Genomic DNA, 13,783 nt, shown 5'->3' on the forward strand with positions numbered 1-13,783 from the left:
TTAAAAGTTTATCATAACACCGGCACGTGCGTTTTACTGTGGAAAATCAAGGTGTCACGGTGATTTGGGAAGTTCACTGATGAGAAACCAATTCCTTCTCATTGTTGCTCTTGTCCAGCATCCGTTAACAGAGACCTGTTGCACCCTCAAACATACGGCTGTGGAGACATTGTGCCATCACATATATTTCCAGCGACGATAATGTTATACAAGTGTGTGTCACCGGCATACTCTTGGTAAAGTTGTTTTGTTAGAGTAAATAGACCCGACAGTCGGTTTGTTGCGACACTATCCAGTGTTAATAAACGCATGCTTAGAGGGCTCATGGGGCTGGTGCATACATTCTATGGTTATATTTATTTTCTAAATACTGCTAAAAATGAACAATACAGGCCTGCCTTAAATTGGATTGTTCATATTTACTCTATGGTGGGGGGTTTTTGCGGCAAGTGCTTTCTTTATTCAACGTATGAACCAATTTCAGCTGTGCAAGTTTTTCATCTATATCGTTTGTGTTTCAAAATAAAAACAAGGAACCGCTCCCGTCCCCACAAAATAAACACAAGCGCGTTGTATTTGCATATCTTTATGTTGCAGACGACGCACAAGATAGCTAATTTAAATAAAAATGTGAAATGTTAAAATGTCCAGGCCTATCTGGGCTGTTAACTTATCTTACCTTACATTTATTAAATGTAAGATAATACGATCTGCTTCACTCTGGTAAAGAGGCTCGCGAAGACGTCCTTATTTCCACCTCCCCCCCCCCCCCCCCTCCCTCCATTCCTTATTAAATAAGTGAGATTTGTATCAAACTGTTTGTATAACTGCCCCAGACCTTTAATGTGTCCTTTTCATGTGTGCATTCTACATCAGAGTCTAAAGATAGTAAAAGTGTCAATCAAACAGTCCCAGTGGTTTCACACACGAATACAAAGAATAACGTCTCCCTGAATAAACACGCCATGGATATATTGAACATTATTAGCAGTGAATGTTGCCTCCTCTAGAGCGCTGCTAATGTAACAATTGCAGAATACAAATGCGTCCATTCGCCGTTCGGTCTCAAGCTTCGCCAAACTCCAGCTATGTTTTGTCAGAGCAGTGACCACAAGACATCTTGAAAACCGGTACATTCGGTCAAAAGAATAAGCTGTGCAAGAGTGTTTTATGTTGTTGAGACATTCTTAACTGGGCTGAAAATATTAAGAGGGCCACTGACCATCTAATTGTACGCAGTAATTTTAATGTATTCATTTAAAAAAACATCATTCTATAGATGTGCAATTTGCAATATATATATATTTAGGTGGTTATATTTAATTTTCTACTACAACGCCTAAAAAAACTTTATTTATAAACCATGGTCAGATGCTAGTTCGACTCAATATATTGTGCGAAAAGTGTTGGGAGATTAAAATCATGCCTTTCTTTTCGACATAGTGATTTGTTTGAAACTATCAATGGGAAGTAATTGGAATCTTTCCATCAGATCGATTGCAAATAACAAATATTGTGGACACATTAGCCACATTAAAGAAACTTCTTGTCTAAAATTAACTCTGAAACTTTTAGTTTACATATTAGGGACATATACGAACGAAAATTGGATAAGATATATGCAACAAATTATAAACAAAGCAGCTTATATTTATAAAATACAGTAATATTTGGTGTGACTGATTATTATCAATTGTCGTTATTTCGTTGCTATCAAATTCTGGTGATATCGTGGCATACAGTTTGTCTACATAAAACTAAAGCATAAAATAATACAATTTCGGATAGTTATTATGAACCAGTAACATTGTTTTGGGTGTTAATTTTAAATAGAACTGTTTTTTTAAATACATTGCTTTTACTTTCCCACTGTTACCGGTGATATAAACAGGCCTTTGGAGTTGGACGGTACGTGTATAAAGCGTACCGCTGTCTCTTTCATATCATCCATGCATCTTGTGGCTAGTGTGGCTGTCAGGGCTGGCATTCCTGTTTCATGATGCTCCCTCTCGTCTTATCATCCTCAAACCCCATCAAACAGCAATCGATTAGTCTCAGCCTTCTGGCACCGAATCCGATACTTTCCCAAGGATCAAACAGTCACTTTCTCTTGCAAAAGAAAATGGGGAGAGAGAAATAATAATAATAAAACAAACTGGTCGCTTTTAAGGCCTGCGGCACTCTATGAAATAATTTAGAAAAAAATACAGATTTTCCCGTCCTTGGTCTGACCAGTGTTGTTTCGTCCTATCTCAATCTATTCAATGTGCAAGTGTTGGAAAGGCGTGGTATTTGCAAACCTGCACATCTGTGCCCTACCGCACGTGACTTGTTTGCACCATATATAACATCTGTTTAAGCACATTCAGGTAGACTCTGTGCCACATTGATATGATATCATCGTTTCTTAATTTTCTGAGTTACTCTTAGATATGATATCCAAGACTATGTGGCAGAGAACATTGGCTTTGGGCCAATAATATTTGAGAAATAATGCAATTTGAAATAAATAGAGCAAGCAAAATAAGCCGATTGCGCAAATAAGCGGCCTTGATTTTCCTTCAAGCCATTTCCCTCACAGTTCTACAGCTGGATATATAGGGTGTATTCCCAGCTGATGGACAGAGGGTGCAGAACGCAAACAAAGATGCCTCTTGATGTGGGTACAGAATCAAATAACTACACAAAGCTAAATCATTTTCTTTCAAAAGTGTGGAATATACATATAATGTACGGAATGTACATATAATGCACATACTAAGCGTTAGTTTCACTTTTTTTGTTAAAACTCTTCAGAAAATCTAACCTAGTTCTAATCGTTATGTGTTGGCATCATTTGCACCCCTGTCCACATGTAAGATATTCGCGATTAGAAAGCAATATTAGATCAATGCTACACCTGAACGAGCGAGCCCCATTGCTTTAAACAAAACATTTAAACTGCAGATCATATTTGTGGAAACTCATTTCAAGGTGAAATTAGTATTATTTTTTTGAACGAATCTGTTGTCTGTCTGTCTGTCTTCGTGGATAGCTGGGCTATCCGTCGATTCCTTGATATTTTAATCACACACCTTCACAGGAAAAGTACTTAATTTCAATATTAGATTTCATATTTAAGGACAAGTATTCGATAGCAAATGTTTATGCGTCTTGGGAAACTGTTTCGTTGGCATGTATTTATGTGTGTTGGGGGGGGGGGGAGTGGGACGAGACACGATAGCGACTGGTGTTGCTTAGGCATAGTTCCCAGGTGAAAAATGTTAGATTTGTTTTAATAATGTTTACCTCCGTCTACCGGAACCCCACCCCCACCACCACCCCCCACCCCCCATGCCGTAAATATATATATATATTCCTTTACTATGGGAGATAGATTTTATTTTAAACGAGAAGCGTCTTACATCATGTCACTGGGACAAATGTTCATTTCAGAGGATTCCTGGGCAGCACTTCAAGTGAAATCGTGTGCCTTGGAAACGTTTGATACTGTACAAGGTCTGAATTTCTGCCAAAGTCGAGAGTTTGCAGGGTCAAAGCCTGCTTCGAACCCAGGCCATAATAACACTCATATTTTGGGTGTACACAATCGTTTGGAGCTTTGAAAAATACATCATTAACACAATGACATTCGTGAAATACGGTTCCGAGCGTTTATTACAAAAAGCCCTCTCAATTGAGCATCCATGTCTGCGAACCTAACGCCTGTTTGCAAAGCCAGGGCTATGTCCTTAAAATTGATCTGCCCCGAATATCATTGAAACCCTCATGGCTTTCTGCAGCTCACTAACACTCCGGCGGCGTTGCTTCAATAATTTGGCTCTACTTGAATCATTTTGGCGCGGATGCAAATTAATAAGAGGATGGAATGAAAGTACAAGGTATGAGCTTGACCCCTACTGAAACAAAACTATGCTGGTCATTTATTTGCTCACTAAGGTTACATGGTGAACATTTCTAATACTATAGTCACGCATTCGCTCGGGGTAAATGCGAGGCGAATGAGTTAATTCATTAAACAATACCGTGTTTCTCAATTTCAACTCCAGTCAGCTAGAGATACATGCAAACTACCACGGCAATTTACCACAGTTGCAATCTGCAACCCCCTCTAGTAACAAATAAATTACATCGTACGGAACCCTTTAATCCCGCTGAAAACTATCGAGTAAAGTTGTAGCTCCATTGATATTATTAATAAAAATAATATTCAAGATTTTTTTTTTAATCAAGTCCAATATGGGTAAATGGAATATTCATAAAATCTAGATTTTAATCTATTTCTCCCCGGACCGTCGCCCTTTATTATATTGGGGCCTAAGAACAGTAACAATCGTATGTGAACCAATGCATAACTCTTGTCAAACAAGCCACGCTTATTTATATTAAAAGACTTAAACCTGAGTTCACTGGAATTGTTTTTTAAATATAAATATTGAGCATGTTGTACTTTGATTGGTGCTCTTTTCTTCTTACTGTTCCTCGAGTGTTAAAGGGTCTGGGGGAAAGCTTTAAAATGTGCCTGTAGAGCTCGATATATTTGTGTTGGAATGAATCCACTAGAGGCCCGCAAAGTCTTCAACTGAGATCAGGCCATCTCCCCCCCCCCCCCCCCCCCCCCCCCCTTACACAATAGAGTGCACCTTTGTATCCTCTGATCTGGGCCATATGATCATTACATTTTTATAGCTTCCACTTTCAGTACCATAGAAAATATAATGGGGAGGGGTTGTGTGGGGTGGGGAGGGAGGGAGGGGAGGGGGGCGGTTGTGGGGGGGTGTGGGAAGGAATCCCCAGTCAAGAAGACGGAAGGTTAAAACAACATTCAGCGCAAAGCAACCGTTGAGAATTGCCTTCAAAAATTCACTTGAGCACATGAAACATTTTTTGTGACATCAATGGTTGGCAGAAATTTAGTGCAGGTTATATTTTTGACAGGTTTCTTGGATGAAATTCAGTCTTTGGGACTTTAAATGGGGGAGGGTGGGTGGGTGCAGCTTTAAAAGTGTGACGGAATGTGGATCTCTGGACAGGACTTTGATCTGTGATGAAATGTCAAAGTAAGACGAACGGCAATTGATGCCGAAGCCATATAAAATCGAGCCGTGCAACTCACATTCCCAGCATCGACAGGAATGTGGGAATTACTGTATCCACAATAACTCAAGCCTATCACTTTAATCTCGACTTGATCCTAATTCATTGCTTTCTCCCTTTACACGTATACATTCACTTCATCATATTGATGGAACATTTAATACCAAACTACTTAAACCTGTCCAACCCGAAAAGTCGCTCGAAAATCGGGCACCGTTTAAGACGACCGTGGCAAACAGCGACGGATAAAGTGTAAAACAGAACAAAAAAAACGGAATTTATATTAAACTCTGCGATACTTCAGTTAAAACCAACACTGTAAAGGAAATTAATGCCTTGTCATCTAAATCAATTAAAAAAAAGCGAAGTAAGGCAATCCCCCTGTGTGGTAATATCCAGCGCAAGAGTAAAATTACAAAAACATTTCAGTTACGCATTACCATTGGCACGCTCTTTATTGGAAAAGTCAAAAGCTGTAAGAAAGTAGCTGCATTGTCAACTCGCCTGCTCCAATTGCTTTCCTCGTCTATTAAGCGCAGAGTTTGTTATGTTAGACCATTTGGAATAACGCTTCACAAACCTCCACGACTTTTTACAGCACAGTCTTCGAATTTGCAACTAGTTGAGTTCCTTTTGAAGACATTCCAACCTTGATATCTGATTTTGTTTCACAATGGAACTAAACAGGCTTTTATATCAGAAAGCCAAAGCAAATAAATAACTTATTTAATTACCATTGAAGTAAATATGTCGGATGTTTATGTTCTGCTTTTGGGGCAGTTTAAATACTAATAAATAAATACACATTGCACAATGTGTTCCAATCAAGCATTTCGTATTAAAAGACATATTTATTTCTGTCTACATAATTCTCTTTAATCGTTTAGAACAATGCAGCCAATTTCCTTTCAATTAGATTACTTTGTCACGTGCGTTTTAGGATGTATGAATGTTTATGCTCCACGGCACATTAACAATATGTGAATATCAATCTGTTAAAAAAAAGGTGTCTTTCATTTATAATATCTTCGGAATTCATGAACTAATTTAGTTTACACAGACAAACAATCGGACACGAATCGCTAATCAAACAATCCGTTCACAGCTTAGAGTTAAGTCCAAACACTACAGTATTAACAAGAATCCAGAATTCGAAGCAACGTAACATTGTTGTGAATGTTTTTGATTACTTTCTCTCCCTCTCTCTCTTCCTCCTGGAAGTTCAAGAATCAGTCCGTGCGAGACGGCGGTAAAACATTCCCCCTCTCATTCTAGCTCGCCGGTCTTTGGCAGTAGCCGTTCTGTTTGTCTTTTCTACACCGTTTGTTAGATCCCACTGTCTCCTGGGGGCCGTAACAATTCACTAGAAACACCTATGCATCATCAAATGTATCCCTTAAATATAAATCAAATCAAAATTTATATGTATATAACTACCTTAAAGTTTAGATCGTAGGTATTTATTGCAGAAAATATACAAAGGTATTTACATAACAATGACAAAATATGAATGCATTTGGACACCAGATCTTTATGCATTGAAACATGGCACATCAATAAATAAATAAATGTTTCTCGAGAAAGGAAAGACTAACCAACTGCATAACAGTTTGGTCCTTTTTGTTATAAACTCGTTGTCACTCTAGACCTGTTCACGTTATCAGTTTGGAAAACAGAAATAAAAGGATTCAACTTTCCTGCGTCCTCAATAGCAGTTATAGACATGATTGTTGAAGGCATGCATAGTAAATGAAGGAATGAGTTCCAACAACATTCATCGTCAGGATAAAATGATGTGAATGGCAAAAATACACCTCAGAAGTACAAATGATTGTCCAGCCGCACGATTGGATGGGTCCACGTCCACGGCTCGTTTTCTGTAAGTGCTCCCCACACCCTTTCCACTAGTTTTTGTTTTGCTCTTCTCTCATTATCCCTCAACGGCAAGGATCAACGTGTTTTAAGTATCCAGACGTCAAACTCGTGTTGTCTAGTCCGGCGGTTGGCCCTTTGTGACAAATCTCGTTCACCTAGGAAAACAGCAAGAGATTACATGAGATTAGAGCAGCCCTGGATAGTTGCTTTTAGCACCTCCGTATATCAGCAGGAGTGGGGGTAGGGACGGTGGGATGGTCGGATAGAGGGCGAGAATCTCTATTTGGACAAACACTTGCTTTCTGTATTCCTGATCGTACAAACTACATTTGTATCTCCTCTGGGCCCCAGGCCTCCAGAAACCCATCATTTTACCTATTGATTGCACGGGGCGGTGGGTATGGATCGGGTCTGGAGATGTGTCAGAAAGTGAAAGCGGTCAAAATTATTACAGACAAATGCATGAGGGGGTGGGGGGGGGGCAGTTTTATCTGAGAAGCGAAGGACTCGGATGAGATATGGAGATCAGCGGGACAAGAACAGGAAGAGAGGGAGGAAACAGGGAGGAAGAATGTGAACTCGAAAATGAAGTACTGTTCTATGTTGTATGAATGGCATTTTTAAAAGACAAGAATAGGAAGCATAAATTATCGTTACCACACTACAGTTGCAGTCAATCAGTTTTTGTAAAATGGTGGGTTTAGATTTAAACGATCCGATAAAGATTGATTTTAGTGAAAATACAACCAATTTGGATGCAGATGGGACATGAAGTTCTGGTTTACCTCGGCAGGCGCAGCATCATATTATTTGTACAGGACACTCACTAAACGCTGCCAAGATGATGCGTACCTTTGTCCGGAGGGGGACTGCTAGTGTGATGCGGACATGGACCAGGCTCCTTCCATCCTCCACACCGAGAAAGCGTAACTGAGTCTCTCGTGTGCCACATAACTGCAGCTCGACATTTTGTTGTCCAGCTCGTCACTTTGTAAGACCTGGTAAAGAAAGTCGATGTACCTCGCTGCCAGTTTGAGGGTCTGGATTTTGCTCAGTTTGTCCGATGGAAGGGTCGGGATAATTTTGCGCAGGGCAGAGAAGGCTTCGTTTAGAGACTGTGTCCTCTGGCGCTCCCTTACATTGGCCATGACCCTCTGGGTTTGCAGTTCTTCGAAGGACTGAGGGCTACCGTCCGTTTTCTTGCCTCTTTTCCCCGACGCAGGGCTGTCGGTTTCCTCTCCAGATTTCCTGCTGGGTCGCCTCTTTCTGACACTCTTCTTCTGCTGCCTATCCTCCTCGTCCTCGCTGTTGCTCGGGCTCTCTATGGGAGAGACTGAGGAATTCTCTTCGTCTTGCATGATCGCCTCTAACATTGGTTTGAACAAGTGGGAGGGTTGCCAGCTGTCGGACGCGAGGCGGGTACCGGAGCTTATTTAGTATAATGAATTATCAAAGCGAGTTGAATTTATCCAAACGATGACCTCTGAGAGACTGGTCTGAGTTAGAAACTTTTTTCCAGAGGGGGGTAATATAGCCCTCGGTCCGCGGACCTTTTGGAGATCGAGCTGATTGGCTGATATGAATTTCCATCACTGCACATGGGTGGAGCTTTGCTGCAAAGACCATCAGTGAGCAGATCTGCAGCAGAAGGATTTTTAAACACGACCTTTTATAGCGGCTGGTGGCGTTATTGTTACACAGAGAATGTTGTTTCAAAAGTATTTGATATTTATTTAACGAAGCATTTGGATGTTCCAGTATTCCACTCTGGTGATTCGTAAGGCTTTTGTAATATGGATTTGGATTACAGACGGGTGACAGGAATGGAGGGATTGTTTTGTTTTAATATTCGTGTATCTAAAGTGAATGGGAAATTAACCGGGCTGTGCTAATTTTAAGGATTGTAGATTATTTCAGAGAACAGCGTGTTTAGAACATTTTTTTTAAAAATAGACCTGAGGTCTTTAGTTGGAAAGTGATCTGAAGCCGAATCATGAAGAATTTAAGGATTTATACTAACATACAACTAACACAGACCCTTGCTGGTCGAGTTCACCATAATGTGACTGAATGTCGTCGTCATTGGGTCAATGCCGAGTTATGCGCTTCCTCAAACGTGCCATTGATATCCAAACACGCTCCTTGTATTATTATTATTTTTTGCAGATAAAAGGCAGTTTTATCAGCAATACATCCGAATGTTAGCTTAAACACTGTGAATAGTTTGAACACATTGAACACTTTAAAGAAACACATTTTACCTACACAGAACATTTCCCCCCAGTAGGAGTATTGATAATCTCCAAGAGATACTGTAACACCGCGCTTCAGTGCCTTCGTTTGTGTTGTGAATAGTATATGAAATATACGACCGGATTAGGTGATGGCTTCTGCTACCTGCTAGTGTGCATAATTTAAACAAAAACATGTTATCTACAAATAAAATGAACATAACTAAATTATTTAAAGATTTGAGGGACCATAAACAAGTAAATCGCCTAAATCGTTAACAAGGCCAAATTGTGGATAGAAGATTCATTAATCTACAGATGAAAAGACGAAGAGATGATCTATAGCGGGGAGTCAGATAGAGTAAATGGCCAGATAACATCAAGCGGGGGCAGAAGTGACTCAAAGTACTCACATTGTGAGTACCGAATTCCATCCCTCATTTATACTACTCCAAAAATCTGAACGTGTTTAAATGCACAATGTGCAGAAACGATACCAATGCAGTGGAAATGCTTTCCTTGAAAGGTTTCATTCAAATCCCCAGCCGGATGCATCGACTTTGTTTCATCAAGGACAGGGAGTTCTAGTGCAAAGCACCGAACGCAGCGGGATCTCCGAGAAACAGTCAAACTGTGAGGCCCAAAATGCAACATAAACATCACCTAGTGTGAGAGAAAGAGGAAAACCATTTAAGAGTAGCACATAAAACTGTTTAACGTGAGCTGGTGCCGTTTAATGTTGCCTAAATGGCGCGACATTAATCGCAGTCAGTATTTTAAAATGACCAGTAGTAATTATTCACAAGGGCATTGAACTTCTCCAGTCACTTATTCGCCTAGATCAAAGAAAACAACAATGGCTGAACAAAATAAAGATCTAAATAAGATATATTCACACGAATCAACAGATATGTAATTGATATATCTGTGCATAGAATTATATTGTTCCACTCAGCCATCAATATGTATTTACACAGTTTAACTAGATAATATTTAATTCCAAACAATTGATGTAATAGAAATCTTAACGGGACACTTCAGAATGTCGCACCTATTCTACAGATAAGATCGTTTTCAATGGTAGCTTCAGGAGAACGCGTCGCTCTGCCTCATAGCCTTAAGTTTACGGTACAACAACTCACTTGCAGTAATAAAAGCTGAAAATGTCAAAATAATACATAATTATACCATTGCCATTTATCTTACAGTAATGGTTTTAAATTTCAAAAAGAAAATACAGTGCCGTGAAAATTTGCCGTAGAAAACGTTTATTTTATAGAATTGGAAAGGCACCAACCTCTATTTAATAACCATTCACATGCTAATATGTTGCAGCATATTTAAGCACCTTTATTTGACTGTTTCGAAAGTGCAAATCTGAGGATTTCTTTCTTTTGCGCATTGACCAATCTGCAGCAGTAGAGGGCGCAACGTCCCAGGAAAAGTGTTAAAGGAAAACTAACATTGAAATAAAACATTGAAATAGAAAGAGAGTGGATGAATGTCAAGGGGGAAGTGCTGTTATTAAATCGAGGGAATTGTATAATAGCAATCTAGACTCCTGTGCATTATATCACGCCGTGTCCAAAATTAATGGGTCTGTTTGTTAATGTCAGGACGAGTCAATGTTTTTTATGCACATTATGTAATGGCCGTAATTCCCTCAGGAAAGTTATAAACAGTGCCAAAGTAACCAACCGGCTAATGTGGAAGAGTAAAACAGAGTGCGTAAAATACCATTTATTTATTAGATTTTGCAGTTTCGAACTGTTTCTTGTAACTTCTAGTGTTTTAGCTAAATTGTTAGGTTCTCGATCTGTGACCATAAACAGCGCTCAAATTGCAAATAATTTATCCCTGTGATTATCCATGAAATTGATGCTGCTGGAAGTAGCAATCAACTAAATCTATAAACAATTTTAGCGCAATATTTTTTACAATTTTACAGTCTATCCATTCCCTCCCCAGTTGCTGCTTGGCCCACTGAGTTGTTTCTGCAGTGCCGAGGAAGACCCATGTGTCCTGAACATTGGTTAGTTCATCTCAATTTTCTGTCCTGGGCCTGCTCCATTACCCGAGTGAGGCCACCCGCAAATTGGAAGAACGCACATCATATTCCGCTTGGATACCTAACAACCCAACGCTATGAACATTGAATTCTGCAATTTTAGGTAACTACAAAACCACCCTCTTCTTCCTCCACCCCCTTTCTTCCCCCCACCCCCATCCTCTGTGTCCTTCCCCTTGGCTTGCACTTATTTCTCCCCTCCCCTTTATCCTTTTGTCTCACATCTTCTGTCATTTCATCTCTGGACTTTGTTCAACCATCTGCCTATGGACCCCCCCACCACTCATCTATATTCACCTATTACCTGCCAGACCTTGTCCAGGCCCTCCTCTCTTTCACCTTTTTTCATGCTCGGTCCGGACCCAAAACATCACCTATCCATGTACTATAGATAGGCATAAAAAGCTGGAGTAACAGCGGGACAGACAGCATCTGTGGAGAGAAGGAATGGATGACGATTCGGGTTAAGACCCTTCTAACTCCAGAGATGCTGCCTGGCCCGCTGAGTTAGTCCAGCACTTTGTGTCTACTTTTTGTAAAGCAGTTTCTGCAGTTCCTTGTTCCTCCAGCAGTTTATTTCTTGTTTGGCACATCATGCCCTGCCTTGTACATTTGGCTGATGTGCTGAATGTTCGGTTATGTCATTCCATTGATATGCATTGACTTGTGTATTATTCAATAATTACTGTCAATGTGCAATGACCACAGGTGGAGAACAGTCTGCAATTGCACAGCCACTCTACCACCCACTAAGTCCCTAATATCAAGGACAGTTATGTGAATGCATCTAGGGCCCAATAAGTTGAATAAATCATCCTGGCATCAGGCTGGAGTGACACAAAACTCAACAGCAGCTTTTGACGTGCTTAGTGAGCAACATGCCCTGTACATTGCCTCTCTCATCTTGATTGCCTGCACTTAGAAACCATTGACTTGAGTTTTTTTCCACCCATGATATCCGAAACATTAACATAAAACTGATAATAAAACTGCACCCTTGTCTTCGACCGAACAAGGGTAAGCTTTAGCATTTTATTAGATAGGGATTTCCTAGCTGTATTATTTTACGTAGTGGTTAGTTAAAAATAAAGCAAAAAGGCCAGGATAGGATTGCAGTTAATAGTGTGTTATTTGAAGTGAGTTTTAATTCTGCTTTATGACCAGATTTGCAATCCATCCCAGAGAGAGAAGAGGAGACAAGGGTCTCTTCCTGTCTGCCAGCTGTCCCAATAAAAGTCCCAACCGGCGTTGCCCTCTGAGGTCACTAGCAGAACACATGCAGATAGGTGAAGTGTCCCTTTGGATCATTAGGGGGCGCATTGTAAGGAAAACCACTGAATGAAAATGGAATAGATTGAAGGTTGCATATCCTGACACTGCCATCTCTTCATTTGATAAACATACATTCAATGTTAGGTATCTGTGCAAAGAAATCGAGGGTGGGAAATAGAGAGAAGGAGCAGATGATCATGCAAAATGCCAAGAGCATGTTCATCGATTATAAGCCTGGAAAATTGTTTCATGAAGTGAACATGTATTGAAATAAAAGATGATCAGCAAGGTGGTCGAGGAAAGAAACAATATGCACACATTGGAGGATGAAATAAAAACTTGAAAAGGAAAATGGAGAAATTCTGAAAGAAAATGGACAAAAAGCCTTCAAATTTAATAAAAGCCCAAATATGTCAAACCCACCACTTTGCAAATATTGACTGACCAGTATGTATTTGAAATGTTTCAGTCTTCAAGCTTATTGTTTTAACAATAAAATAATTCAGCACAAAATAATGAACACCTAACCAGTTGTTTCTATGTGTTGTTTTAATTTATCTCAGTGATGCAAACTTGTTTTAATAAAGTTAAAATAATCAATAATTTATTCATAACCAAGTCCTTACAACAGTTATCTTAGTATGAAATCAGATTGAAATATAGCACACAATTATCTCATCAACTCATTGATTGTACATAGATTTCAATATAATACTCACTGAAAATGTCTTTTTTGCAATTAAAATAAAGAATTTATACAAAATCACAAGGGTATATTGGAATGGTAGGTGTTATCTATATTACTAAATCTCTGTTCTTGACCGCTTTTGGCCGTCTGTGCTGCGATTTCCGAGAGAACGCCGCTACCTATGGCCGTCATTTTTGGCCACCTCGCTCAGCTCCCCTCCACCGCATGTGTGCTGAGGAATTTTCCCGTCGATGAAAAATGACAGAGGTATTAATGTTTTTACAAAATTCACCATTTTCTCTGCTGCCCCTGCTGGAGGGAGGGAATATAAAACCAGGAAGTGGTGTGCCTCAATTAGTCTCTGTCAATTACTCTCTGCAAGATGGAGCTCTGTCAATTAGTCTCTGTCACTCTGAGCTCTGAATGACACTGAACAAATGTCTACATCACTGTGAGTACCCTTAATGTGGTTTGAAAATGAATATATGGTTAGTTTGAAGTAAAAAAGCACTGCCTGCAAATGGTTGTTTGGGTTTAGGTTGAAGTAAAAAG

General features: G+C 39.7%; 1 protein-coding gene across 2 annotated transcripts; it reads right to left on the reverse strand.

Moving 5' to 3' along the window:
• Window positions 1-5,833: 5,833 nt before the first annotated feature.
• On the reverse strand, window positions 5,834-8,521 carry LOC116988930 (twist-related protein-like). Of its 2 annotated transcripts, none has more exons than XR_004416091.1 (2): window positions 7,758-8,521; window positions 5,834-7,127 (listed from the first exon to the last, which is right to left on the reverse strand). XR_004416091.1 is itself a non-coding variant. In XM_033045972.1 (2 exons), the coding sequence occupies exon 1, from the start codon at window positions 8,343-8,345 to the stop codon at window positions 7,845-7,847; it is 501 nt and encodes a 166-aa protein (XP_032901863.1). In that variant the 5' UTR covers window positions 8,346-8,508; the 3' UTR covers window positions 5,834-7,127; window positions 7,825-7,844. The 2 variants fall into 2 exon arrangements, 1 of the variants encoding a protein (XP_032901863.1); XM_033045972.1 differs by having other exon boundaries at window positions 7,825-8,508.
• Between the last annotated feature and the right edge of the window lie 5,262 nt (window positions 8,522-13,783).

Source organism: Amblyraja radiata, chromosome 2 (genome assembly GCF_010909765.2).
Source record: "Amblyraja radiata isolate CabotCenter1 chromosome 2, sAmbRad1.1.pri, whole genome shotgun sequence".
In the NCBI taxonomy this organism is placed as follows: domain Eukaryota; kingdom Metazoa; phylum Chordata; class Chondrichthyes; order Rajiformes; family Rajidae; genus Amblyraja; species Amblyraja radiata.